The 25198-nt window shown below is 38.6% G+C and overlaps 1 protein-coding gene across 6 annotated transcripts in view; it reads left to right on the top strand.

The window, feature by feature from the left end:
* The window catches only part of STAC (SH3 and cysteine rich domain), a 68742-nt gene that overhangs the window by 8706 nt on the left and 34838 nt on the right, over window positions 1–25198 (top strand). For 5 of the 6 annotated variants that reach the window (XM_035317602.1, XM_035317604.1, XM_035317603.1 and 2 more), the window contains one exon: window positions 11006–11279. In XM_035317602.1, the coding sequence (XP_035173493.1) occupies window positions 11006–11279 (274 nt within the window). Of the gene's footprint in view, window positions 1–1005; window positions 1036–11005; window positions 11280–25198 lie in introns of those variants that run through there. The other variant, XM_035317605.1, reaches the window with a different exon arrangement.

The raw sequence follows: 25198 nt of genomic DNA, 5'->3' as shown, positions 1-25198 counted from the left end.
ACCATCCCTCTAGCACAGTCATAGTCAGCCACCACTGAATATATATATATATATATATATGAAATCAGTCAATAGGAGAAAACATAAATTTCAGAAATTAGCCATGTGCATGCTTTTCAGTTCAACAGTGGTCAGTTGGTCCATACTCTGGTTTCTGCGGTAATATGCTACACTCCTTTTAAATCAGTGCAACTCTGCTGATACCAAGAATTTTAGCTACTCTGACAGTAGACTAGATTAAGTGAGATACTTCATGGAAATACCCAGTTTTACACAGGGTTCACGTTCATATTCTTCAACATGCTTTCTGTCCTACCTTGAATTTCCTTTCTTCTTCTTTCTTCTGTTCCACTGTTCCTCTGCCTGCCTGAATCCCTCATGCAACCACATGCCACATCCTGCTCCAACTGAAGTCTTCCATTATTTCTGTCAGACAGGGCTTCACAGTGTTTTTCTAGGTCAAGTTCCCTTGCTTTCCTATCGTTTAAGCAACTCCTGTTAAACGTGTTGGCATCTTATGTCAATACCAACAACTTTTCTCTCTCAATACCAAAAATATGAAGTTTGAATACGTTTCATTTATTAGGTGAGTACAAACTCATGCAGCCTTACAAGTCTTTATTTATTTATTAATGCTTAGTTCTTTGTGTGCAAGCTTTCAGTAGTAACAGGTTCACTTTAGAATATTCTGAGGGATTTAAAATAATCTCTTTTTACCTTGAGTAAAAATTGCAGTACTTCAGGAAGTGTTATAGTCTTAAATTCTGTATCTTTCTGTTTGTGGTACTCTGTATATAACTCTCTTTACAAGAAGCTAACTGTCTCGTTATAAAAACATGTTTTTGCAGCGCAGTTAGTCATTTTAATCTTGAAACTTTGATAGAGGTAACTTGAAGAGGAAAGCTGTGCAGCTGGTGAGGATAAAAATAAAATGTTTTTTTTTTTGCAGGGTTGGTCTTGAAACAATAGCTGGCTGAAGATGTTCAGCAGCTTGGAGGTTTAGGAAAAAATGCAAAAGAAATGGATGAACCTGAGGTAAAAGGAGTAAAAAATGTATGATAAATCTTATGCATAACTTTTGCCAATTAACATCTCCAAATATATGTATTTACACTATCAACTTGATGCAGTGTTCAGGCCTTCAAACCTCTCCATAAAGTGCCAAGTAATTGTGTGTCATATCATCATTTGTTGATGATATCATCAACAAATTAAACTCCCTTCATGTGGAGAGTTGGCTTATTCTTTATGTAGGATACTAAAAGCAGTTTTTGCTGGGCATTACTAACTTTTAATAATTATATGACAAAAGACAGACTTAGATGGAAACTGACTGTACTATTAACAGGTTCTTTGGAAACTGGGTACTGCAGGAGTAATTTTTCTTCAAATTATTTGGAAGTACTTTTGGAAAATTAGAAAATGAGTGGAGTATATGTGTTGAAAGGGATAAATGCATTCCATAAGATGCATTTGGAGAAGACCTGTAACCAGACAAATGTGCCAGATCTGGACTGGATCTGGAAATAGATTTCTGCCATGGTGGGCAGTAAGATAATTGGATGCAGAGCAAACAAGGAAGGTGTTACCAAAGTGGGAAAAGATTTTAATTGACACAGCATTTATCTTGTATCTGGTAGCTGCTGTAGGACTTTAGAACCAGAAATATGAGATGAAAGAAACTCAGTGGGCCCCCAGGTGGAGCAAGGAGAAGCCCAGAGGAATTAAGTGGCTTTGCTCAACTGGTGTTGTGACACTCCCCACAAAACCATGGATGCTGGTCAGAGCGGGCAGTGATGTGGCTCCACACCAGGACAGGATGGGTCCTGTTGGGTGTCAGAATGGCATTGCCAAAGTGATCACACATCCTGGCCTCCAGAGAAGCTGCAAGAAGCAGCTTTTATATGGTGGCACAGTGTCAATCTTTAGGAGAGAAACAAAGCAGATGGAAGGCAGAAAATTTGCTAACAAGTTGTAAAAATAAGCACATGAAGGGGACTGTGAAAAAGAAAACTGGAAGTGAGTCAGCAAACATTGCTAATATTTTGTTAAGGTATAAGTTCCTGCACTATCTTTCCACTGAGAAGAGTTTGAAATCAAAAGATGGGAACAAGTTGTATAATCTGGATCTGAATCTCCATTTCTGGATTGACAACAAGAAACAGGGAGCAGAAACCAGTGGGATCAAATAAGCCAAAAGCCAACCTGTGGATCAAATAAGCCATCTTTTTGTTTGTTTGTTTCTTTTTAAACAAAGCACAGAAATTCTTGCACTGCAGTTCTGTTGTTTCTTAGATCAGAAAATGAGCTAACTCCATGTCAGAGTATAGGCATAGTGGTTAAGCAAGAAGTGTGGACAGAATTAAGTCACATCTGGTACAAATTTGAAACAAATGTCTAGGAAAGACGAAAGAAGCAGGAGGCATAGGTGTCCTCTGGATTTATCTACATTTGGTTGTAGAGAAGCAGTAATAGTGTTTCATAAAGAGGGCAGAGTTGAGAAGGGATGAAAAAAGTCATTCAGATAACAGGATCCCACATGTGGCCAGGTGGTTATTCGTGCTGCATGCAGAAATCATTTGCTTTTAATGCACAGTGTAAAAAAGATTTTATTAAAAAAAAAAAAAAAAAAAAAAAGAGGGTTTCATTTCAAAACAAACAAAATTATACTCCAGCCAAACCCCAAGCCTTTACTCAGGAATCATGCTCACTGAAGTCAGCAGGAGTTAGCAGCAAGCAAAGACCTTAGGATTTGGCCCAGTGACAACAACTTTGTTGCAGAGCACTTACATGCTGTCATCATGAAGCAATTTTAACAGTCTAAGTTTGGAACCCCAGAAGGAGGAGTGGAAACACTGACAGAATATTAACTATAACAACTCCCCATAGATCTCAGTCCTCCTTTTTCTTTTAAGACAATACAAATGTGATTATACAGTATGTGGGATCTGTGCTGATGTTAATTTGCCCTCAGTTAGTATCAGCCTCCCTGCCAGATGTATTTCCATATTTGCTTCAAGAGACATAGTACCATTTAAAGTCCTATAAAGCAGCTCTATTTAAAAAAAACAAACAAACAAACAAACAAACAAACAAACAAAAAAAAACACAGCAAAATAAATTAATGGAAATTATTAGTAGAAGTAGACCAGCACTTCTTAGCAGAAGTCATGCTTTTTAAAAGGTCTGAGTGGGTCTTATTGAGCTTTAATTTCTTATAAGAACAATAGTGGAAAATTATGATGTACCCTTCATAGATGAACAGACACTAGATACAATCAAGGATGATTAATCTTACATTTGCAATAACATTTACCAGATTATTTATGAGAAGGAAAAGAAGCAAAACTCAGGCCCTATTATTTTTGTTCTTGAAGACTCTCAGCAGGTACATACAGTGTAGCTTCATTCACCTCAGCAGGGCTGCCTGGATTTACATTATTCTGAAATCTAGTCTTTTAATCTCCAAAATTTGGTGTGCCACTTCTACTGCAACAGAGATTAGTAAATGAGCGCATCAGGACTTACCGAAGGGAAATCACTGTTCCATTTAGAAGGTGAAATGGAAAAGAGATATCCAAATGGGGCAGTAAAATGCAGGATTCCCAGAAGGGACCTCAGAGATAACAGCCCAAATTCCTTCTGTGTCAAGAGGCAGGAGATAACCACGCGTGTGCATCATCCTAATGGGCACAAAGTATGGAGATGACCAGCTGCTTAGCGACCAAATGCCTGAGGTAAAACCCAAAGTAGAAACCAAGATGTTGTAAACACATCCATTTTGAATCTGAATGTTAGAAGGAGATTTTAAATAAATGGAAGGACTGTTCCTAACCATCTCTTGCTTCCTTTTTGAGCTTGCCTGTTGGCTTCAGGAGAAAAGACTGGAAATTATTCAAGAGCCACACAGAGGTTTGTAGCCAGCTATTCCACCAGCCACATTTCATAACCTGTATTATAAGAGATCTCTTACAGCTGGTGCCACCTATGTTGGAACAGCTGTTTGGGGTAAAAGGAAATATAATTCTGGATTTAAATCAGGATTTACAGTCATTCACTCTGGTCTGGAGAAGAGCAGCTCTTCTTTGCTAGGTGAGGCAGGAGAAGAAATAGAAATGAGAAAGCCTTTGGTTTTTTGGGGGGGAGAATGATTTGCTTAGTTTTTGTTTAAAAAATGTCCTGGTTTTCACATGCCTACAAATATTGTTATATTTATTTTGCATATGTTGCCTCCTTTTTACAAGCTGTTTTAAAGTGTTTAAATGACAGTGCGTCTTTTGAAGCTAATATGAAAATATATTTGGCAGTGAAGTTAATGCAAACTCAGAGTAAGTCACAATTGCAGAATATCTAACACAGAGTTTAATCTTTTTATACCTCAAGACTAAGTAGACTATTCTGAACATAATGGAAACAAAAAAGGATTTCCTTGAAATTTGATAGCAATTGCTATAGTTAATAAACTATGCTTCAAATAACCCCTCAAACCTGCCACTCCCTAGACTTCTGTACTTTGTCCTGTCACACCTTATGCTGAATTTTGAGCCTAAATAAAGGAATTTGGAGTGCAAGGCAGACTTTTCATATTTTTCAGACATTGTATTTCACATTTGTTTCACATATTTGCTAGTTCTGATTCCTTGCAATATTAGAAGATGTACCCCAAAATGAAAGTTTTCAGACCAACAGCAGGAGGAATTGTTGAGAACTAGAAAGAGTTTTCAGCTTGGTTTAAACCAGACAAGAGAGCTGAACAGAATGGACAAATCTGCTAAGCAAACACACTTTGGCTACATGTGCAGACCGTACCTCTTGATAATTTAGAGGTCTGCCAATTAGATATGCAAACACACAGCTGCCAAGGATGTACTACATCAGTAGAGGGATGATAACGTGATTCACAGTGACATTTGTGGGAGAGGTGACAACTGAGCATCTCTTCAGATTTCGTGCTTTGAAACCCTGAGGCTTGTTCAGTGATTTTTGCTTCTCTGCTCTGATGTGCCAGTCAGAGTGTTTCATTGTAGTTAGGACTCTACATGTGAAACAAAATCACAGAAAGAGCCCTGCTTGGAAAGGCTTACACCCTAAATGGGTTTGAGGATCACTAGGTAGGTTTCAGAAACAGTGGAGGGCATGGAGGGTAATGTAAGGAAAATAGAGCAGCAAGAGCCAACCAGAGTAGATGGAGGTTCCCAATAAATCAATAACATTATTGTTAGGTATAATGGAAAAGGTCTCCCCTTTGACTAGTCTGATACACTATTCAAGTAGACAGATTTATTTCATTTTTTTTTACAGCAATAACAAACATATTTGTTCCAATGCCAGCTATGCAATCTGTTTGGGAAAATACACAAATATAATATGTAGCAGATTCTGCAGTAACAAACATTCCCACTTTGTCTGTAGTGGATTAAAAAGATACAGCTTCCAGGAAAGCTGGCTAGGGCAGACAAATACACGATAGAGCTAGATTCTCAGACTGTATAAATAAACAGCAACTGAAGTCAGTTTAGCCATTTCAGTTTGTACTAGCATTGTATTTGTTCTATTTCTTATTTAGAAAGCAAAAGGTAGAAAAGGGATCGGCTTTTCCTACAGATTTTATCATGGACACTTTGCCAGTAAACAACACTAACCCCTTAAGTGTTTGAAATACCATTTTATTTTGTTAATACTATAAGACATGGTACTTCTCTCATCAGCAAACACACCTAATATTTATGAAATTGCATACTTGTTGGGGATGTCATAATCTTATTTTTGCTCATTAAAATGCCAAAGCAGTGCATTTGAAATCCAAAGTAGGAAAAAAAAAAAAGAGAGAGAAAATAATAATAAAAAAAAAAACTACCACCCTCACCTGTGCTCAAAAATCCCTTACTTTTGTGTCCCCCATTTTTAACAAGAAAATAACCAACCTCCATGCCCACAACAGTAAGCACTTTTGTTTGAGCATGTTCTTTGTTTGCTCTTACTCAGTGTAGCTAGCTGAAGCCCAACAGTGCTGCCAGGCTAGCTGACATCCTGGTAACATCCAGCCCTTCAATAAATCTAGTTAGCATCTGAAGTATGTTCAAGGGGTTGGTAGTACAAATTGAATGCTCTTTGAGCCAGAAAATGGACTGTACTTGGTAGAATAGATTCCATTTGTCAACACTGTTGCTCTTTCCCTTTTTTGAAAGGGTTTTGGTTTGAGTCCCTTTTGGTAAATGTCTTGTATACCTGACATGACCTCTAGTGAATCTACACAACAACCTTGCATGTTGAAGTCTGTGTTTTATAACAACATGAGTGTCAAATAATTTGAAAAGTTACTGTAAGAAACTGAAATAAAGTAGAAATAATTCCTAATAGAAGGTGGATGTTTATCTCACAGTGATGAGTGAAAACCACTGACTGAGCCCTTTTAGTCTGTATAGCTAATAAAATAGGTATGTTTTATAAGAAATGCAGGAATCAAACTGGCTTGATGGCTCATTCCAATTATGTTAATGCCCTGCATTACTTGTAATCCATTTAATGATATTGATAATACTAGTGTAAAGAAAAGAAAGGGATAGAAAAGAGCAAGCAATATTGTAATTTAAAAAAAAAAATTTTTTTTTTTTTTGGTAGAACACTAGCACAGCTGATGTCTTAAAATGAGAGTTTAGTTATAATGGTCTGTCAGTAAAGGACAGTTGATGAGCCTGTTTCATTTGCTGTTTTCTTGTGAAAGGTAGTTAAGTGCAGAAATGTATAAAAACAATCTTGTTGTTGGTCCTGTGCCACATAGGAGCCTCTGATGCTGCCAAGGATAGTAAGCCATGGCTGAGAAGGGAGCAAGACTAAGCATATTGAGAACTAACATGACTTGAGCAGACTCCATAAGAGTTGCTCTGAATGCCAAAGGTGATGGTTCAAGCAAACACAATATAATAGAACAGCTTGTCTTCCCAGTTAACTGTTGTTCACTCTGAGATCACTAAACAGCTTCAGAAAGGGGAATGAAGCGTTCATGTGGAGGGATAGGGGAGCTTTCTCTGATCTTTAAATGATAAGAGGTGTGATGGAGAAGTTGTGCTAGAGAAACGGTGATGGCAGGTAGGGCACATATCTTAGCGTTTTAGTTTGATTTGGGAGTGCAGTTTTAAAACAAACCTCCCATTTGCTGATCACCCCACTTTGGTCCTTGTGGCGCAGCCTTGCTAAGTACAGGCTGCATCTCTTGGGGTTACATCCTGCTTGTGCTCTAGGTGTGCAGCAATTGCACATCAGGGCTGCTGGGCTAGGCTGGTTCAGAGTACTCTGTGCCCTGAAATGTATACAGTATGTATGCTGGGTCCTCAGCACCCATTTCATTCTGCAGATCTGCTCTTAATGAGCCACAATGTGTGCTACTGTAAACAGAGACAGAGAGGCGGGGGAAAAATGTTTGTAGATATCAGGGAAGCAGTTAGGAGCCTGAATAACTTATTCTTTGCAGGATGGATGACTGGAGATATGTTTATCTTTTCTAATTGCAAAGCTAGTAATTATAAAACAGTTCAAATCACTGATATCTTCCTAACTTTCCCAGGAAATTCTTAAAATAAAATTGTAGAAAAGAGTTGTGTATTTTCAGTGTCTCACTAAAATAAAGTCTTAGTGAGGGCAGGTACAATTCCCATTCAAATGTCAGTGGCAGCTGTTAACTCTAGGAATGAATTTCAGTAGCTGTCCTCTCACTGCCTGCTGTTTTCTGGTTATAGCAGCTAAAGAGTTATAGTATAGGGAAATTAGGAAACAGGAGGTGTTGATAAGCTGTGGTTCATCAAAGCTTCCCAGTCCCTTGAAGCATGAGCATTCAGTAATTCTGAAGAAGATGGAGATTGTGCTAGATGTTACTGAAGAAAAGGTTAAGCAAAATCAGTGTTTAGCTATTTCACTTATCTTTTCCTTGCCTGTAGGCTCAGTACATTCAGTCATGTGACTGATGAAATGCATTTGTCTAGAGACAAACTTCTTTCCGTCTAATTTTAAAACACCAGAATATCCTGAATTTTATAGCAAGGGTTCAGATTTCTGAAATGTCAGTATTGTGAAGTATTGTGATGCTATCACAATTCTAGAAAAGCTCTTGTGCTTGTGGGAATTTTATTTTGATTTAATTTATTTAATTAAATGAAAGATAATTTGTAAGCTTTTCCTCTTCCTTGCAAAGGAGAAAATATGAAAGGCCCAGGAGAATTCTCAGATGTGTTTCTTAAAGCCTTTTCACGATTGGTTTAGGGTTTTGTTCAGTCCCAATATATGAGTTTTTCATTGAAGTGTTGAAGTACTGTAAATTGCGGAGCAACCCTAGTCTCACCTTTTTCCAAAGTTCATCAATGTTTCATTATATGATTTAACTTTGGACTCATTAATTCTGCAGAAACAAATTAATAATACTCAAATTTGCATGCTTCCCTCTCTCTACTGATAGAGCTGATTCCTGCCTAAGGTGAGCATCTCTATTAGGAGTGGCATCACAAGTACTTTAAATCAGCTTATGTCAGATCAAAATCAGGCAAATTATATGCCTATGTTAACATTTAAAATCTTCTAGTTAAGGAGTGGGCCCAGTCCATAGCAAACTGCAAAATGAGGATCTGCATTTGGGTAGCAACAAGGATGCACGCTCACCTGAGTGCACATGTGGACATGCATAGCCTGAGTGCTGTACTCTTTGGAAAACTACTGACTTTTCTGACTAGGTGAGGAAAGGGTGCTGGTACATCCCTAGACTGGCAAATGATTTTGCACAGGAGAATGCAATAAAGGTAGAAAATGCTGAGCTCCTTAAAACATTCTGCATTGCTGAGCTAGCAAGATATTTGTTTCATGATAAAACAAATACTGTATTGCACAGCTTAATCTTCTTTCTGTGGCAGAAGCAGTGTTTTGAAATTTAATTAACTTCATGTGGCACTGTAGAAATGGATGGCAAATCAATAATGAATGCCATTTCAGTCACCTTGTGATGTTGTAATTCTCTGTGCTTTGCTGCACTAATTAGGTCTGACTTCGGTGGGAAGCATTTCAAGAGCAAGGGACAAATTATTACTGAGTCTCTGGTCATCACTGGGGACATAAAGTAATTTCAGTGCTTAACAACCTCAGTGATTTTGGGTGCCATTGACTTAACATCAAAGCAGGTGAGGGAGGATGTCACATTTCATCGGTGCTGTTGTAAGGTGGTTTGGGGCTCAGAAAGTCCACAACTTAGCCTTCAACTGAAAGAGCTTTAGAAACCAGAAACTGCTCTTGCCTCACAGCGGGCATTTAATGACTTAATTGCTCTTAATTACACATTTCCCCACCAGCTGGGCCTTTCTGGCAAACAGGTGGGTATTTCCTTCCTTTGGATGTGGGGCTCCTCTTGTGAGTGCAGAGAGAGCTGTGGCTGCAAGGGACAGGCCCCTGGCTCTGATCCGTCCCAGCTTCCCAAAGTAGGGAAATAGCTCAGGGAGCAGAAGCTTTCTCCAGCAGGGTGCTTCAAAACACTCTGTGCAGCAACCACAAACACTGTTAACCAGAGGCAATGATATCCCTTTGCCCATTTATTGGACTTAGGTTATTTTGGTGTTGTACAACACCGAAAGAGAGATGGAGCATTTCCCAGCTCCAAGAGTGAGCTGCCTGCATGTGAAGGTCGGAGAGGGGCTTTTCCACAGGGTGCCTGGAGGCTCCTGTCCCATGGAATGGTTTTGACTGATTCACAAAGAAAATTGATGGATCAGAAACAGTAACAGAAGATCAAGTGCTCTGAGGCATTGTCAGTGTGACAGATCAGAGCCATGGTTTTTTGGGAAAGCATGTGAACTCCTTCCCTTTATATTAGTGTGAATTATGATTCCCGATCATCATTGTTTCTAGCATGAACAATTTCTAATATAAACCATTCATGCTGGTTTACCACAGACAGCCTGTGCGGCATGGAAAAATTCAGTCGTTACATCACTTTTGCCCAGAGAGCTGCAGCAGTGATTGAAATGATTTTGTGATGGTTGAAATAATGCTGAGGTAAAAGGTGAGATGGAGATATTACACTTCAGAGATAACAAATATGAAGTAGATGCAAAGCTGGCTTTCCCAGAATGTTTTTCTTTTGCCCAGACTCTATTTGTGGGCTGTCAGGGTTGATAAAACTGCAGGCTTGTCTATTAGATGTGCTGATAGCTTCTGTGGCTCACCTAGTACCCATCTCAGCCTTGTATAAAACTTTTTTGGGGAAAAGATAAGAGGTGCTCTGATAAGGTACAAGACAGTTAATGGTTAAAGAATCATAATATAAATGTAAGTTAATTATGCCCTATTGTGATTCGTAATATTCTGACAAGGAATAGACAATGCAATATATAAGAAAATATGTGAATATTTCTATTAACTGCTATTAATTAAGGTATTAACTACTAGGTGACTAGTTACCTATATGGCTACTGCTCCTTGGACTTTTTTCCTTAGAAAATTATCAATAATAATAATAATAAATCTCAGTCAAAACTGTGTGTAATCTCTGTTTCTGTCAAATTCAAGATATTTAACCACATCAAATTTATTTACTGAAATCATTCTTCTTGTAATGTCATATAACATCTGTCCTTGAAATGGCTTTACAGGCTGCTGAAGGACCATGCAATGACCTCATTTCTCTCATGCTTGAATACAAAGGATATAATCTTCAAATGACTATGTGCACAACACTCTGCAGTATTTCTTTGCTGTTATACCTGAAAGAAAGAACAAATAGAAGCATTTATTATCTATCAGAAAGCATATGTAGAGTGGGTTATTTCCTAGTAGGAATCTATTTGCCTTGCTTTGAAATGTCTAGTTAAATTCTAGAGTCAGTTTTATTATTTGGGTGGATCAAGGTTTGCTGATCGCTCCTAGGTGCTATAGATGGGTTCACTTAGCAGTAGCACACACCAAAACCAACAGCCTTGCCTTACTTTTGAAGAGGAAGAGGCACTAATTATAGTTTGATTATTTGTTGCAGCTGCAGAAGCTGAAAAGGTCACTCTCCTTCAAGACCAAAAGCTTGCGGAGTAAAAGTGCAGACAATTTCTTCCAGAGGACTAACAGTGACGTGAAACTGCAAGTGGACTTGATGCCTGAGGTGAGCACGAGCACAGGGCAGCTCCCCAGCTCAGAGAGCCAGGCATCCTCCCCCACCAGAGCCCAGCAGCTGCCAGAAAACAAGGCTCACATCTTCCAGGAGCACATCTTCAAAAAACCCACCTTTTGTGATGTCTGCAACCACATGATTGTTGGTAAGAAACAATTTTTGAACTCTGTGTGGGCACCCATGTTAGAACATGCAAGGTGACCTTTCCAGAATGTGTGAGCTCAGATGTCTAGTTGAGAATACACACAAAAAAAGGATCTGTGGTCATGTCACATCTGCTCTAAACTAATACAAACTCTATATTCACTCACAGTTCTCTTGGTGGTATATACAGTCATCATAAATAACAGGTGAGGGTTTCTGCTACAGTTAAATTCTATGCTTATCCAGGTTCCACTGAGCACTAAGCCCAAGCCTTGTTGCACTTTATATTAGAAACAGCAGAAACTGATCTTGCAAATTTGCTTCCAATATCCTTACTCTTTTCTACAGCAGTAATTAAAACTCTCTTGCTATTTGTGACTGTCCCCAGCCCTGCAGTGCCCCCAGTTCCCATTTACTGTGGTGACAGTAGCATCTGCTGCGTGGTAGGCTCCAAGCTACTTGCGTGTATGTGTTGGCTCTCTAGGACACGTGTTTTAGCAGACCAGGTCAACAGATAAATAACAGTTGAATTCACACTGCAGAATTCCTTGAGATTGTTGATTTAAGTCTCTCTTCTACCTGTCCCTGGTACTCAAAAAGCCTCATACAAACTCTGTACCTTTAAAGGTTCTCCCTTTCTCTTCTCTGAAACTGCCAATGGAACTATACAGGAAGAGGTCAAGAAAGAATTGGTGACAAGTGGATAGAGGTGTAGAATGTGCATGGTGACCACATATCTGTGGCTAGCTTGGTATGCACATGATTTGGTCTTCTTGCTGTTTATCATCTAGTTGTCCCAGCACAGTAGATAGAAATAAATTCAATGGCAGTGTACCTGTGTAAGAGTGATAGAATTTCAATGTTTTTAGGCAGTAAATGGAGTGAAACACTTGAAACACTGGTTTAGTTTCATGTAGAGGTAGTACAAATCTTTGACTACAACTATTGCCTGTAATTTTTCTAGCTTACTGTAAGAAGCTGTCCCTTGGTGTGGAAGTCACTGCCTTTCATATAAAAGTATGGTAAGTTCTTGACAGATGCTGATAGGATTGCTTGACCTTTCTCAAAGAATGGGGCATTCTTTTCCATGTGAGAGTGCTTGGTGTCATCTCCCCATGCACACATACACTGGGCTGCAGTGTGGGCTGCTATTATTCTTTGGAAAAGGTAGCTCTCTGCAGAATGTTAAATCCAATGCAAGACAATACTGCTTCTGAAAATTACAGGATTAAATGCATGAGTCTTGTTTTCATCCTCTCTGTACCACAACTCTACTGAATCCAGGGAAATGGAGGAATTTTGATTCCATATACATGGTCTTATTTTCCAGCCTCTTAAGGTTTCTTGTACTTTAAGGGTTTGAACAAGTCAAAGAGGGAAGGAGAAAAGTATTAGAGAATTTTGTAGTCCAGAGGTTGAAAGGAAGTCCAGAAGATAGGCAGATGAAATAACTTCTTGTATGGAAGCCCAGAACTTGTCTCTTTTTGTAATGTGAATGGATGTTCTATTGTAGCTCAGTTTCACAAATGTACGCTGCAAATATAAGTGCTCATTTCTGGCAGCTTCTCATAAAAGTTGTATGGAGATTAGTATGATCACAAATCTGTATGAGTCAGCAATACTATTCCAAAACACTGCTGCTCAAGACAGATTATTACTGGCAGCAAACTTTGCAGAGAGCAACTCCAGTTCATAAACACCCGTGCCCTTCTCCCATGCTAGGCTGCATCCTGCCTGGGATAGAAAAGTTCTGAAGTATGACTACAAGCTTCAAAACATCAGCTTTAACCCCACCTGCCTTCTGAATTTTTCTTTTATATCCTCTGAGGGCTTCCCTGTTCTATTTTGTATCATAGCCTCTTAATTAGAAAAATAAACCTTTCATAATTGCTGAAGAAGCTAATGCGACCTATTTTTGTCTGGTGGCAGGCTGAGGCAGGCAAATTGCTCTGACCTCCTCCAGCACATCTTCAGTTGGAGGTATGGCAGAGCAGAAAAGTTGTTAAGAATTTTACATTACAATGCACTAGTCTGGGTGCCCTTATTCTCATAGACAAAAGTCTACTCTATTAATGTGATCCTCTGTCTTTGAGCCTTACCACAGTGCATGTTTTCACTGTATGGTATTTTAAGCAGCATGGAAGATCTGGGTGTTACTGTTTGTAGCTCAATTAATCCATCTAAATTGTGCAACCATTGGCCATGGGCATGGTGAAGCAAAGCAGGCAGCTTTTCAGGAAATCACGTCAAGCCCGCTCCCAAGGCAGACTGGGAAAAAAAAAAAAAAAATCTGTGCAGGGGCTCTGAATTTATGCTTGCAACTTGGAGCCTATTTGTTCCCTTTATTTGCTTTTTTATGGGCAGTGACAGTTGAGAGTAATGAGTCTATGGCTCTAAGTTCCTTATTGATGAGAGTAAAGGCAAAGGCTAGATACATGTTTTGAAGACTGGGGGAAAGAGTCCAGGAAAATCCCAGCTTGACTTTAGATGGTTTCAGTTTTACCACCAAGAATGATTCCAGGTTCACCTTAAATGGCTCTCCAATCTATGAAATGAGCAGCTCTGTTTGGTACGGGGCAGCATGATGAACTATGCATAGCACAAGCGTGCAGTATGCACTTCGGTCTCTGGCCTGGCAGAGCCTGTCTGTAGCTTCAGTGTGAACAGGACACTGGGAGTGGAGGCAGCAGGATCCCTGTGTTGCTCTTTTCAGTGACAGCAAAATTAAAACAAAGGAGCATGAAACATTATCTCCCTACAAAAAATATGTGCATCATCTCTACTTGATTGTTAGGCACCATGAGCCAAATTTTGCCTTTGGGATGCAGCACGTGCACCTGTTTGTTCATTTGACAGAAGTGCAGTTATAAGATAAAAGCCAAATGCATGTAATTGGTTTCAGAGAAAGATGTTTACGAGGATGACTATAATGCATATTTACTCATTCAAAAGCTTTTCATGCATCCCAGAGTGTATAGCAACATATCAAAAGAAACTCTTGTCTATTGGTTTACTTTCAATGAAGAAAAAGCAATATTAAGTGTATTTATACCTCACATTAAAGATGGGAGTCACTGTGTTCCTACTAACTGTACTAGACTGGGGCTAAATCTCCAGTTCTGTAAACAGAAGGAAAATTTGGCATAGAAGCAGTAATTTTCTGCCTAATGAAATATGGGAGACTACTTCAGATATAAGGCAGCTCTGTAAAGTGCACGGAACATCCATTTGATGTTAATGGGGCCTTTTGTGCAGCATTAAATACCATGATAAAATCTTCACTTTTAATACTGAAGTCAACAGTAATACTTCACATAAATTCAGAGCAAATCAATAGTGTGTTGGAGCAGGGCTCTGTACTCTGTTCTGCCACTCACTCTTGCCACTCTGAATTCACCCTCTTCTGCCACAGTGAGCTCCAGGTGCTGTTTGGTTTAGGAGTGAGGATTCAGCTGCGTGGTGGGTTACACATTTTCCTACTTATGAACATTCTCTCATAGTACAACTCTTAGAAACTGTTTAATTTGCTGTTCTTGCTCTTAGTTTTAATTAGTGTTATTACTATTTTAATATCTAGGCCCAACAAGGGAAAACTTTGAAAACCAAAGTATTTAAGGTAATGTATTGTTCAATCATAATTTAGAAGATGCTGCTTTGTTTATTTGATGTTACCAAAAAGAAAATAAAGGAAACTCAGAGATGTTTTGGCTTGGTGTTATCTACAATCTTCTGTGTTTAGCAAGAATGTGGTAAACTTTGGCAATGTCCAATACAGGGAGGCAAAGCTCTCTGGCACTAGCAAGGAGAGAAACTGTTAAATTAATGTTGCATCATTACAGGCTTTAACTATGCTGATCAGAAGGAAGTTCTTGCTCTTCTTCGGTCTCTGGTGTGCCATCAGTCATGTCTGTGGTACTTTTCTCTGTAAGAAAACATATCAGTATTCTACTCTTGAAAAACATTCTATATTTTAAAAAATCTCCATCTGTAGACTTCTCAACATTTTACTCATTTGCAGTTCATTTCCTGTGCTGACTCATATGGAAAAAAAATTATTTCCCATACATTCCAAGCATATTACATGCAATTAATGTACTTCCGTCTAAGTCAAATATAAGTAGTGTAGCAAAAAAATGTAAGTTTTACTTTGCTCTCAAAAATAGCTGACTTGAAAGTTGATTTTTTTAAAACCATTTTTTAAGGGAATAGGTACTCATTTATAATATTACTCTATGTTTCTTTGTGTTTCTGAGATGTACCTAGCATTTTTCATTGCATGCTTGACGTCAGCTCTGACACATAATTTTGACCAACTACCTGCTTTACTGGAATACATGCAGGGGTATGTTGCCTGGAAAGACATGGTAGGTGGCCACAAGCATTCAGAATGACCAAAACAAAACTGTGGTCTGCAACGTCCAACAATAATTAAAAACACGTCCTTTTGGATCATACTACTGCCATGCTGCCCATGGATATTTTGTAATATTTATTCTACCAGCAACAAGAAGGCTACAAATTCAGGGACAAAATGTGTTTTCATTATATCTTTACGTATAGGCAATGTTTTTTGGACACCTGTCTGTTCACCTTTCAAAAAAAGGTGTGTTGCCGTGATTGCCCACAATCTGCAGACAATATAAGGTTGAATTTAATCTGAAACTTCAACAGGACTGTCAAGCCTGTGGCCTAGGTACTTGAGACATATGCATTTATAGTTGGTCTCAGGGCATCTGGTTTGGATGCAGGTTCTCCAGACCTTTGCAGTCCTTTTGCAGGTAAATTGTTCAGTACCTCCTTTCTCATGGAACTAGCTCAGTTGCAGACAGAGAAACCTGTAAAAAAAACAAACAGATAAAAATTAATTATAAACCTAAAAAACTAGCACAGCTTACTTTAGTCTAGTAATAGTACACTTAGTGCACTTCAACAGTGAAATTGTGCTGTTTCTTCAGTACTGATTCACTCCTACCACCGTCTGTTCTGGTTTAGCCAGTGTTTTTGGAACTCCAACCAGCCATCCAAGTGCCATGAATAATTCCTTCTAGCCACATCTTTTAAAAACAGCCTGTGTTTCTTTAATCTACTGTGCTGCTGTGGCTTTTGGAACTTTCAACTATCTTCTCTCCTCAACGTGGTAATGCACCTTCCTCCATAAAGCCGGGCTTAACACTGATAAAGTGACCCCAGCTTTTCAAATGCAAGAGATTTAAAAAAAAAAAAAAAAAAAAGAGTTCTAGTTTGCAGCTATGGTCCCCTATTTTTTTGTCACAACATCTGTACCTCTTCTTCCAGTCTATCAGTAACTGCAACTAATAAGTGATGAAAAAACTCCATAGTTGGAGAAAGTGTTTATCTAACCTTAATTTATGTGTTGTGTTTTTTATTATTATTATTAAATATAGCAGAATTTCACAGAAACTGTCAGTCAGAGCTTTCTGCCTCCAGTCTGATCAGCTCATTCATAAAGAGTATTCTTGACATTTTGTTTTAAGCTTGCTGACTCACTGCTACAAGTAGATGCTCTGGTTTGATCCAAGATACTCTGGTCCGGAATGACCAGATCCTCTGGTCTGATCCTTTATGCAGCTTTATGCAGGTAGACAAGGATGCTATAAACTGTCACAGGTTGATCACCACTGCTTGACATCTACACAAAATGAAACTGCATTTTCAAGCAATGGTAGTTTGGAAAGCTTCCCCAGAACTTTTTTTTAAAGATAATTTTATTTTCTGAAAGTTTTCTTGCAGGCTAAAGGAAAAAATGTTATTCATTCAGTGTTCATTCTGCCCTCCCCTCCTCCCAGTCCCTCTGACATCTGCCAGCCCAGATGAACTCAGGAAGATAGATGCACATTGCCACCACAACAACACAGGTGTTGTCCCCTATGGAGAAGGGTGAAGAGCTGCCAATGAGGAGGAGGTGCCTCTGGAGCAGCTTGTGGATGAAGCTTTGTGACCACCTCTCCAATGGGCTTGTGCAGTCACAGCTGAGCCTTCCAAGATCCATTTTCCAGATGATAGTATGTTATGGTATAGTATTGTGTCTATGATTATTGTTTATTATTAATGCAAGTGGGCAACAGGTTTCCCTATGGAAAGAGGTTTTCAAAAAAATCTGGATCCAGCCTCTTTTGGTTTTGATTGTGGGGGAAAGGAGTAGTTGTGTAACCTTGTCAATGACTGCTACCAGGTGTCAACCCATATGTTATTTAAATGGCCTAAAGTCATTGTCTCTTCTCCTTCCCTGCAGTAAAGCTAGTCCTGGATTTAGGAGAATTATCTTCTCACTTCAGTTGGCTCAGAATGGATCTGAGCACCTAAATCCTCTAGTACTTTTGAGCATCACTGAGCAAGTGAGGATTGTTTCAATTCCTCTGACCAGCTGTGCAAGAGTTTAAAAAAAACATTGTGTTTTTTTGGTTGTTTTTTTAACACACACTTGCAAAAAATAATAATAATAATAAAAAAAAATGAGCTTAACATATCTACTAGCTTGATACTGAACCAAGCTTCTCCTTTGATTTCTTCCCTGAGTTAATCATTCTCAATAAGCATAGATCTTCCCAGTAAGAGCCTTCTAACAAGAGCTAAAAAAAGCCTGCTGGAAATGGGAAGCTAAGTGCTACATTAATCAATTTATGCAGCATGCAGTTAACTGCTAGTTATATACTAGTCAGGTATAGACAATGTCATCTGGACTTTGTAAAATTTCCAGAAAATTGATAGTTTGTATAGCAAAATAAATAGAGTGTGGATGAAAAGGTGGAAAGAGAAGTACATGTGCATTCAGTATATGCAGTATAGATATGTTGCATGGGTACCTCTCCTATTTCTTCTAAATATGACAAAAAATATCCTATTTGTGCAGCCCCACATTTGTGAAGTAGGTACAGAGGGTCAGACATTATACATGTATTAAATTAGTATTTTTCTTTGATAATACATAGTTAAACATACATTAAAGCAAATATTGAAAAGGAAATATTTAGCCTGTTTATCCTCTGGGAGGGCTTCTTCATCAGTAAATTGGATAATCAGGAACAGCTTAGCTGAGAAAAGAGGGTGGAAATATATTTTAAATTCAAATTTGTCCTTGAACAGCATTAAGTGTGTTTCACATTTGTTCCTAGATAATTTTCAAGCTCACTGTAATTTTTGTAAAATTGCTATTAATATGAAATTGCAGTTAATGCTTAATGAAAAGAGACCTTAAAGATGTTGACCAACATTTGCTGTCTAACTAGACGGAAAACAAAAACATTTCCAGTACATCTACAATTAGTATTTCAAAGTGATGTTAGCCTAGATGATTATGACCCAAAACTACATTGAAAAACACCAACATAGCTGAAGTAATGCTTATCTTAGGTCCCTGTGACTGCTCAGTACTGGCCATTGCTCTTGAGATCAGCCCTAGAGAGGAACGTAATGGTAAGCTTAAATTTTTTAAAGACCCGAGAATGAAGAAGAATACTTTTTTTTTTTTTATGTCCTTCTATGTATTTTTTCTGAGTTCATGTGGGACATCAGGTGTTTTCAGATAAGCAAATTAGATACATCTTCTTTGAAACCAACCTTTTAGTAAAAACATGCGTTTTCTATATAGAATTTGTCAACCAGAGTATCACTGTTATGTGGATAACATATTGTCATATAGCTGAGAAAAGCATCATCTAGAAAGGAAATTATTAAGAGCTCCACCTTACTAGAATTTCGAAAAAAAAACATAAAATGAAGCAATTGTCAGAAATGTTTTTTCAAGTAGGGCATTGCCATCATGTAGAGTAAAATGCCTGCCCACCATTACTTGTTGCTGTCCTTAATATAGAAGGATGTCTCAGAGAGTAGTGATTCTTGTGGCTCATATGAAGCATTGGTTGCTGAGACTTATCACTTCTCCCAGACTCTTTCTGCTTTTGTAATATGAATGCAAGTTAAGTACATATCTACTCTAAATTGCATGAAGTTTAATTTTCCAGGTTATACAGAATCTGTAACTTTTCCTCTTTGACATAAGTTTATCTTATGTGATGAAGGGTGCTGCACATACGTGGATCCCCTCCTTTTCTTAAAAATTCTGAAGACATGTTCTGCACTTGGAAATTGTGGTTACATTATAGTTTCATTTAAAACATGCAAGCAATGACTTTGAAAATCTTGAAATATTTGTTCTTAATAAAAGGGATGGAAGCATGCATCTTCCTTCCTTGAAAACAATTACACTTTCCCAGCCAAGAGTGGAAATGGATTATGGTTGGCATAATCTCTGAGTAGTTGTGAACTGCAAAGCCATAGTCAGTGTTCCCCTGATTGGCCTCATTGCAGTAGTGTTATATACTAATGGGGGTTGTGTACTGATGAGGGAATGAGTATTTGCAATGCTAATATAGCTTGCTTTTCAAGCTGCAACTCTCAGAAGTGTAGCAGGCTTTACAGTCCCTGTGACATATGAAACTCCAGGCAGATACTGTTCTGCCCCAGGTCTTTTTCTGAAACATGGGGACAAAGTAGTGTCATAAAGTGACACCTTGTCTACCTCTCTAAATGCAGGCACAACATATTGGCATCATCAGGGGTTCATCTGCACATCTGTTTACAGCTGCATGTTAAGATGTTGTCTGTCTTGTAATGTTTGTTATAGCTAATAAACGTGGAGAAGTTACACCAAATATCTGTTTTTCTAAACCTAGTCCCTCAACTCAGCTGAGCATACAAATCCATTTTCCATTAATAATCTCTGGACAGGACAAACGACCTTTGAGTACAACAAATCTTAAATATCACCAGACGGGAGGACACAGGATGGTTCTCTTGAAGAGCAGCAGATGAGCAACAACCTCTGACAAGCAGTTTTTTTCCATAACAAGCTGATGAAATGCTCTGGCAGACTGTACTGCTTAGTGGTGTTCTCTAAGGGCAACAAACTCTTTGTTAGCTGAAACAGATTTTTCTGAAGAGCAACAGAAAATTCAGCACTTAGGACTTTGATGGAATTTGGGTGCATCTCTCACAGATGCTCTTTCAAAATGCCTCATCTATAAAATTGAGCCTGTTGCTTAAAGAAAGAATCAGAAATAATGCTGACCTTATAGGCAAGGCAGCATAAATGCCAACATAGAGAGGATACTGGGTTATACTGCAGAACCATGTTCACTCCTGCAGTGATGCTGCTTATACTTAGTAATCTTGAGCACCCCTGGAAGGTCCATAGACCTTCCCCAACACTGATCTCCACGCCTGCCTCATCTCCAAGACATTTCCCTGCTTTCAGGATCTTCTCTCTGACCAGTCTTCACCTTGTTCTCTCTGAGACCACTTCTTTTCAGAAATCCATCTTCTAGCACCAGCTCTTCTGGAAACCAAGCCTACAGTTTCTCCAGTCTAAGTAGACTATGTGCAGAAAGAAGAACAGAGCATGATTCGCCTCTTAATTGAGGGGTCTCCCTCATGTCTTTTTATTAGCTGGAGGATTTGAGATGTGTCACTTCTGTTTAGTCCAAGTGTTATCAAAATTTCCAAGCAGCCGTACCGCTTGCAAGGAGCAGGCTCCTTCTTTAGAGTTCAGGAGTTCTGTTTTGGATGTTCACACATGTGCATACACACAGTTATCTGCTGCCAGGTAGTGTTCACAATTTCAGCTATTTTTTGCTTATGACAGCTCCAACTCCTAAATCTGAATACATGTATTGACCCAGCTACCTGTTAGTAAAATCTATCTGTGCTAGTGCAATCTGACATAACAACCTTCCCTCCTCCCAACCCCCCTACCCCCCCCCCAAAAAAAAAAAAAAATAATAAAATAAAATAAAAAAAATAAACCACATGTCTTCAGAGGCATCCCACCAACAAACAGCTCCTCTTGCACTGTAAATCATTTTGCTAAAAGCAAAGTTGTTTGATGGAATTTACTGGATTTTTTTTTTTTTTTTTACAGGTTATGTCAGTGTACAGGCCAGACAGTTGTAGCTACCTAGACTGTTTATGCCTATAGTTTTCCTTATCTCTGATAGTGGTAATGTAATTATGTGGTCAATACTTTAAATCAGGCTTTTGGACAACAAATGACGTTATCATGCTGGTGCAAGCTGCACATGTAGATGAGAAAAGTTATGACCTGAATCGGATTGGCTTATTGCTACTTAAATCTAGGGTGAATTGAGATAATGCAAATCTTTTTAACCCTGGAGAGTTTCAGTGATGCATTGAAGCTGTTCCTGGGGATAGGCAAAATCTTAGAAAGCAGTTTGGCAATTTTGGTTTAATTTGTAGGAACCAAGTAAAATTTCAGCTAAATGTTGTTTTTGTTTTTTTTTGCTTCCCAGATTGACCCCAAGGCAGGTAACACTACTTTTACATTGCTGAGCTGCAGAAAGTTGCATATAATCATTTGACAGAAGTTTTTATTTTAAACAATAATTGATGCTACATAGACGTGCACTTGTAAGTGTGCTTTAAGTCAGCACTGCAATGAGTCAGGGTCTAAATTTGGTCTCAGGTTGTAACAGTGAAGGCTGAGATTGCTTCTCTGAGCAGATGACAGAAATAGCCAAAAGTGGTTTTATGCCTGACTTCTGTCATTTCATTGAAATCAGTGACCTTTTCTTGAAATTTGTCAGTTTAAGTTTGTTTTGAAAAACATTTTTCTGAAAACTTGCATGTGGTTTGAAAAGTTTCCTTTGAATGTTGTTCCACATCTAGCATTTTATTTTTTTGCTTTCATAATTGCTGTGGAAAAGGAACTGAAACACCTCATTATACAATATGGTTGTAAAACTTTGTAAAGAAGCAGCATACTGTGATTAACAGTAAAAATAATTCCCTGAAAACTGATCCCAGCAAAATGGTTATACTAGTTATACCTTCCCCAGTTACCTACAGCAGTGTCCTGAGTCATCTCTGATCTCACCACATTCTGCTGTCACCTACACCTGCAGCTTCTGATGAAGTCTTACCTAGCTATGTGTGCATCCAAGGGCAGAAATGGCTTTGGAGCAGAAGCCTGTTTGTGGCCGCATCCTGACCATGCAGTAGGTGTTAAGCAGAGATTAGTGTTGTTATCATGTCACTCCATTTTCCAGCTTCGTTTCCATCTACAGTGAAATGGGCAAAAGAGGGGGAGGGAGGAGAATCATGGCCATGGTAAGCCACATGTCATGTGAGGCCCTTTGTTGCAGGCGCTGCTAGTCTGTCTGCACTAACAAAGAACACGAACAACGAGAGAGGTTGTGCTGATGAGAGAGTGAGTATTCATGCTGCACCATGGAAGAGCCAAAACCCTCAGTAAGTCTGAAAGAGCAGAAGGCCAGAGAGCAGCTTGCTGTTTACATATCAGTTTTGTGTTGTTGTTTTTAACTAGACCTTTTAGAGTCAGATTGCCTTAATCTTCTAGCACCTCATTTCAAGCCTCTCATTGCAAGCCCATTGATGATGGAGCTCTGTAACTAACAAGAAATGTTAAAAATCCATTAGCAGAGCAGAGAGGATATTAAATCCCTTTGCTAAGGGCAGGTTGTTCTTTTATTTTATAACTCTTTTCCCACTTTCCACAAAGCCTAGAGACACACTCTTCATTCTGCAGCATAGTCTTTTTTCAAATACTATTTTTCTTGTTTTCAACTCCTCGATAATGGAGATTTTCAAAAAAAAATCAAGATTTTAGCATATATAAGTGGCTCTAAAATATTCATGTGTTTTTTCAAAGCATCTCAAAACAGAAGGAAAAAATGTTGCAGCTGGACAGCTTTTCATTTCAACATATGTAAGAACAGAGGTACAAATAAACTGAGCTTGCCAACATGGGGACCTTGTTTGAAATCTGACTTTAATCATTTTCATCTCAATGAGAGTTACTGTCCATGCTGTATTTGCTAATATTACTAAGACCAAGATCAGCCACCAATCATCCACCTAGTCTTTCTTTGGGCCACCATACCAGGTTTAATTTCTGCGTATCACCTTGTCCTCAGCACTGGTACAATCATCTCTGGTGTAGTTCAGTATCAACCTCCACAGACAAGTCCATGCCTATCACCTTTGAGCTATTTTCCTTCTCAGCAAAACAACCCAGTGCAAAAATCTGTAAAGAAGTCTGGGAGTGCTATCGATTGTCTACAATAGTTGTTATTAGGATATCAGTGTCAGTTTATTTAGAGCAAAGAACATTAGTGATGTTTATTATGTTTGGGTTTTAGAGGATGCGATTTTTTTCTTTTGATACTACAGTTAGCTGTTAGTTTATTTATCATGGTGTTCCTGCATCTAAACTAACATTTAGATGATCAAACACATAAGACAATATTTTAAGAAATATGGAGGTGGATATTTCTTTCCAAGGGCAGACATTTATAGCAAAGCTGCTGAATATGTGAAAAATGCATTGCCAAAAAAAACCCTTGCAGCCAATTTTTTCAGAACAGGGCAGTGAATTTCATCCGCTTCTGATCATTAAACATCAAAAATGAGAATCTCTTTTGGACCAAGAGACAGGAAAAGCCTATTTGCCTTTTAAGTAAATCTCATTGCTCCTGTACCACAGTATGAAAGGGCTGCCAGCATTGGAAGTTCTTTGTAAAGAAGTTATGAAGTTGATTTGCAGGAGAAATAAAGGCATTTCCTCTTGCTGTTATGTATGATTTAAAACCATTAATTTAGAAAGAACTTTATTTTAGCATGGATATTTTTCTTTTCTGTAACAGCCCTTGAAGGAAAACTTGCCTATTACTGCCTCATTTTTTTCTCAGTACATTGTTTCTAAAGAAAACTATGACACTAGGAAGTCGGTTCTAATTTTATGCACTGTTTTGTAGCCTGCCTACATACAAGGCAACTTTTTGTGCTATTTAAACATTGTATATTGTTACAGGGAAACTGAATGGGGTAGGCACTCAAACAGACACAGATCTCTCAGGGACATGTTATCTAAAAATTATTAATTGGACAGGACAGGTACTGTGGCTGGAAATCAAGTTCTGCTCTACAAAATACAAACATTCAAGTCACAGCTTATCCCAGCACCCAATTCAGTTTAGACTGACACAAGATGAACTCAAGAAAAGGGGATGCTCACTCCAACCAGTAGAGGTGTCAGGTCCGGACCTGGCAACTTGGGTGCAAATAGAGGGGTTTCTCTTCTAGATCGTACCTGGTGTTGGACCTCTCTCTACAGTATTCCCCTTCCAGAAGAACTACAGGTTTAACCTACCTGTAACTCAGCATGTTTTGAACTGACAGATTTAACTATAGAAAAAAATGCTAACCAGAAGGTAGAACTTTTGAAGTCAATCCCATGCTGCTTTTACTCATGAAAACTTGCCTAAATAAGACTTTTGCCTGCTTTTCTCTATATGCTTTGATCTCTTCATCCTACCTGTATGGTATTGATGAATGGAGTGTGAACAGTCTAGGAACACTTCTTCTCCTTATTGCTTTTTTTGAATAATACATTTGGTCCTGTATTTAGCAGTAGAAAATGCAATGGGTCAATTGCTAATGGTACTGGTAATTTTATGCAAGAGTATTTGTGTATCAGTCAATACATCTGGCAACATTGCATTCAACAATATCACACAGGATTGACATTCAATGGCTGGTCATTTAGGATGTCAAGGAAGCATGGGTTTGGACTCCAATCTGTAGGCCAGCTGGGATTCTGTGCGTCAGCTGGGGCAAGTGATGGGATCCCTGCGTCATTTAAGAAGATGAAGCAAGAGAGTGTTGTCTAGGGCAGATAAAGTGGCAATTCCTGAGGTCAGCCAAGGCAAAGTGATGAAGACCAAGGAAGGATGAGCGAAATGATGCCTCACTTATCCTTATTAACCTGATGATTTGGGGAAATCAAGATTTTTAAATTAAAAGGGGTAGGTATGCTACACAGAAAATGTCATTCTCTGTTTTACCTGCAGCTCTTGTGTTCTGAGG

Source organism: Oxyura jamaicensis, chromosome 2 (assembly GCF_011077185.1).
Source record: "Oxyura jamaicensis isolate SHBP4307 breed ruddy duck chromosome 2, BPBGC_Ojam_1.0, whole genome shotgun sequence".
In the NCBI taxonomy this organism is placed as follows: Eukaryota; Metazoa; Chordata; class Aves; order Anseriformes; family Anatidae; genus Oxyura; species Oxyura jamaicensis.
The sequence above is the reverse complement of the archived record's forward strand: the minus strand, read 5'-3'. Positions and strand labels throughout refer to the sequence as shown.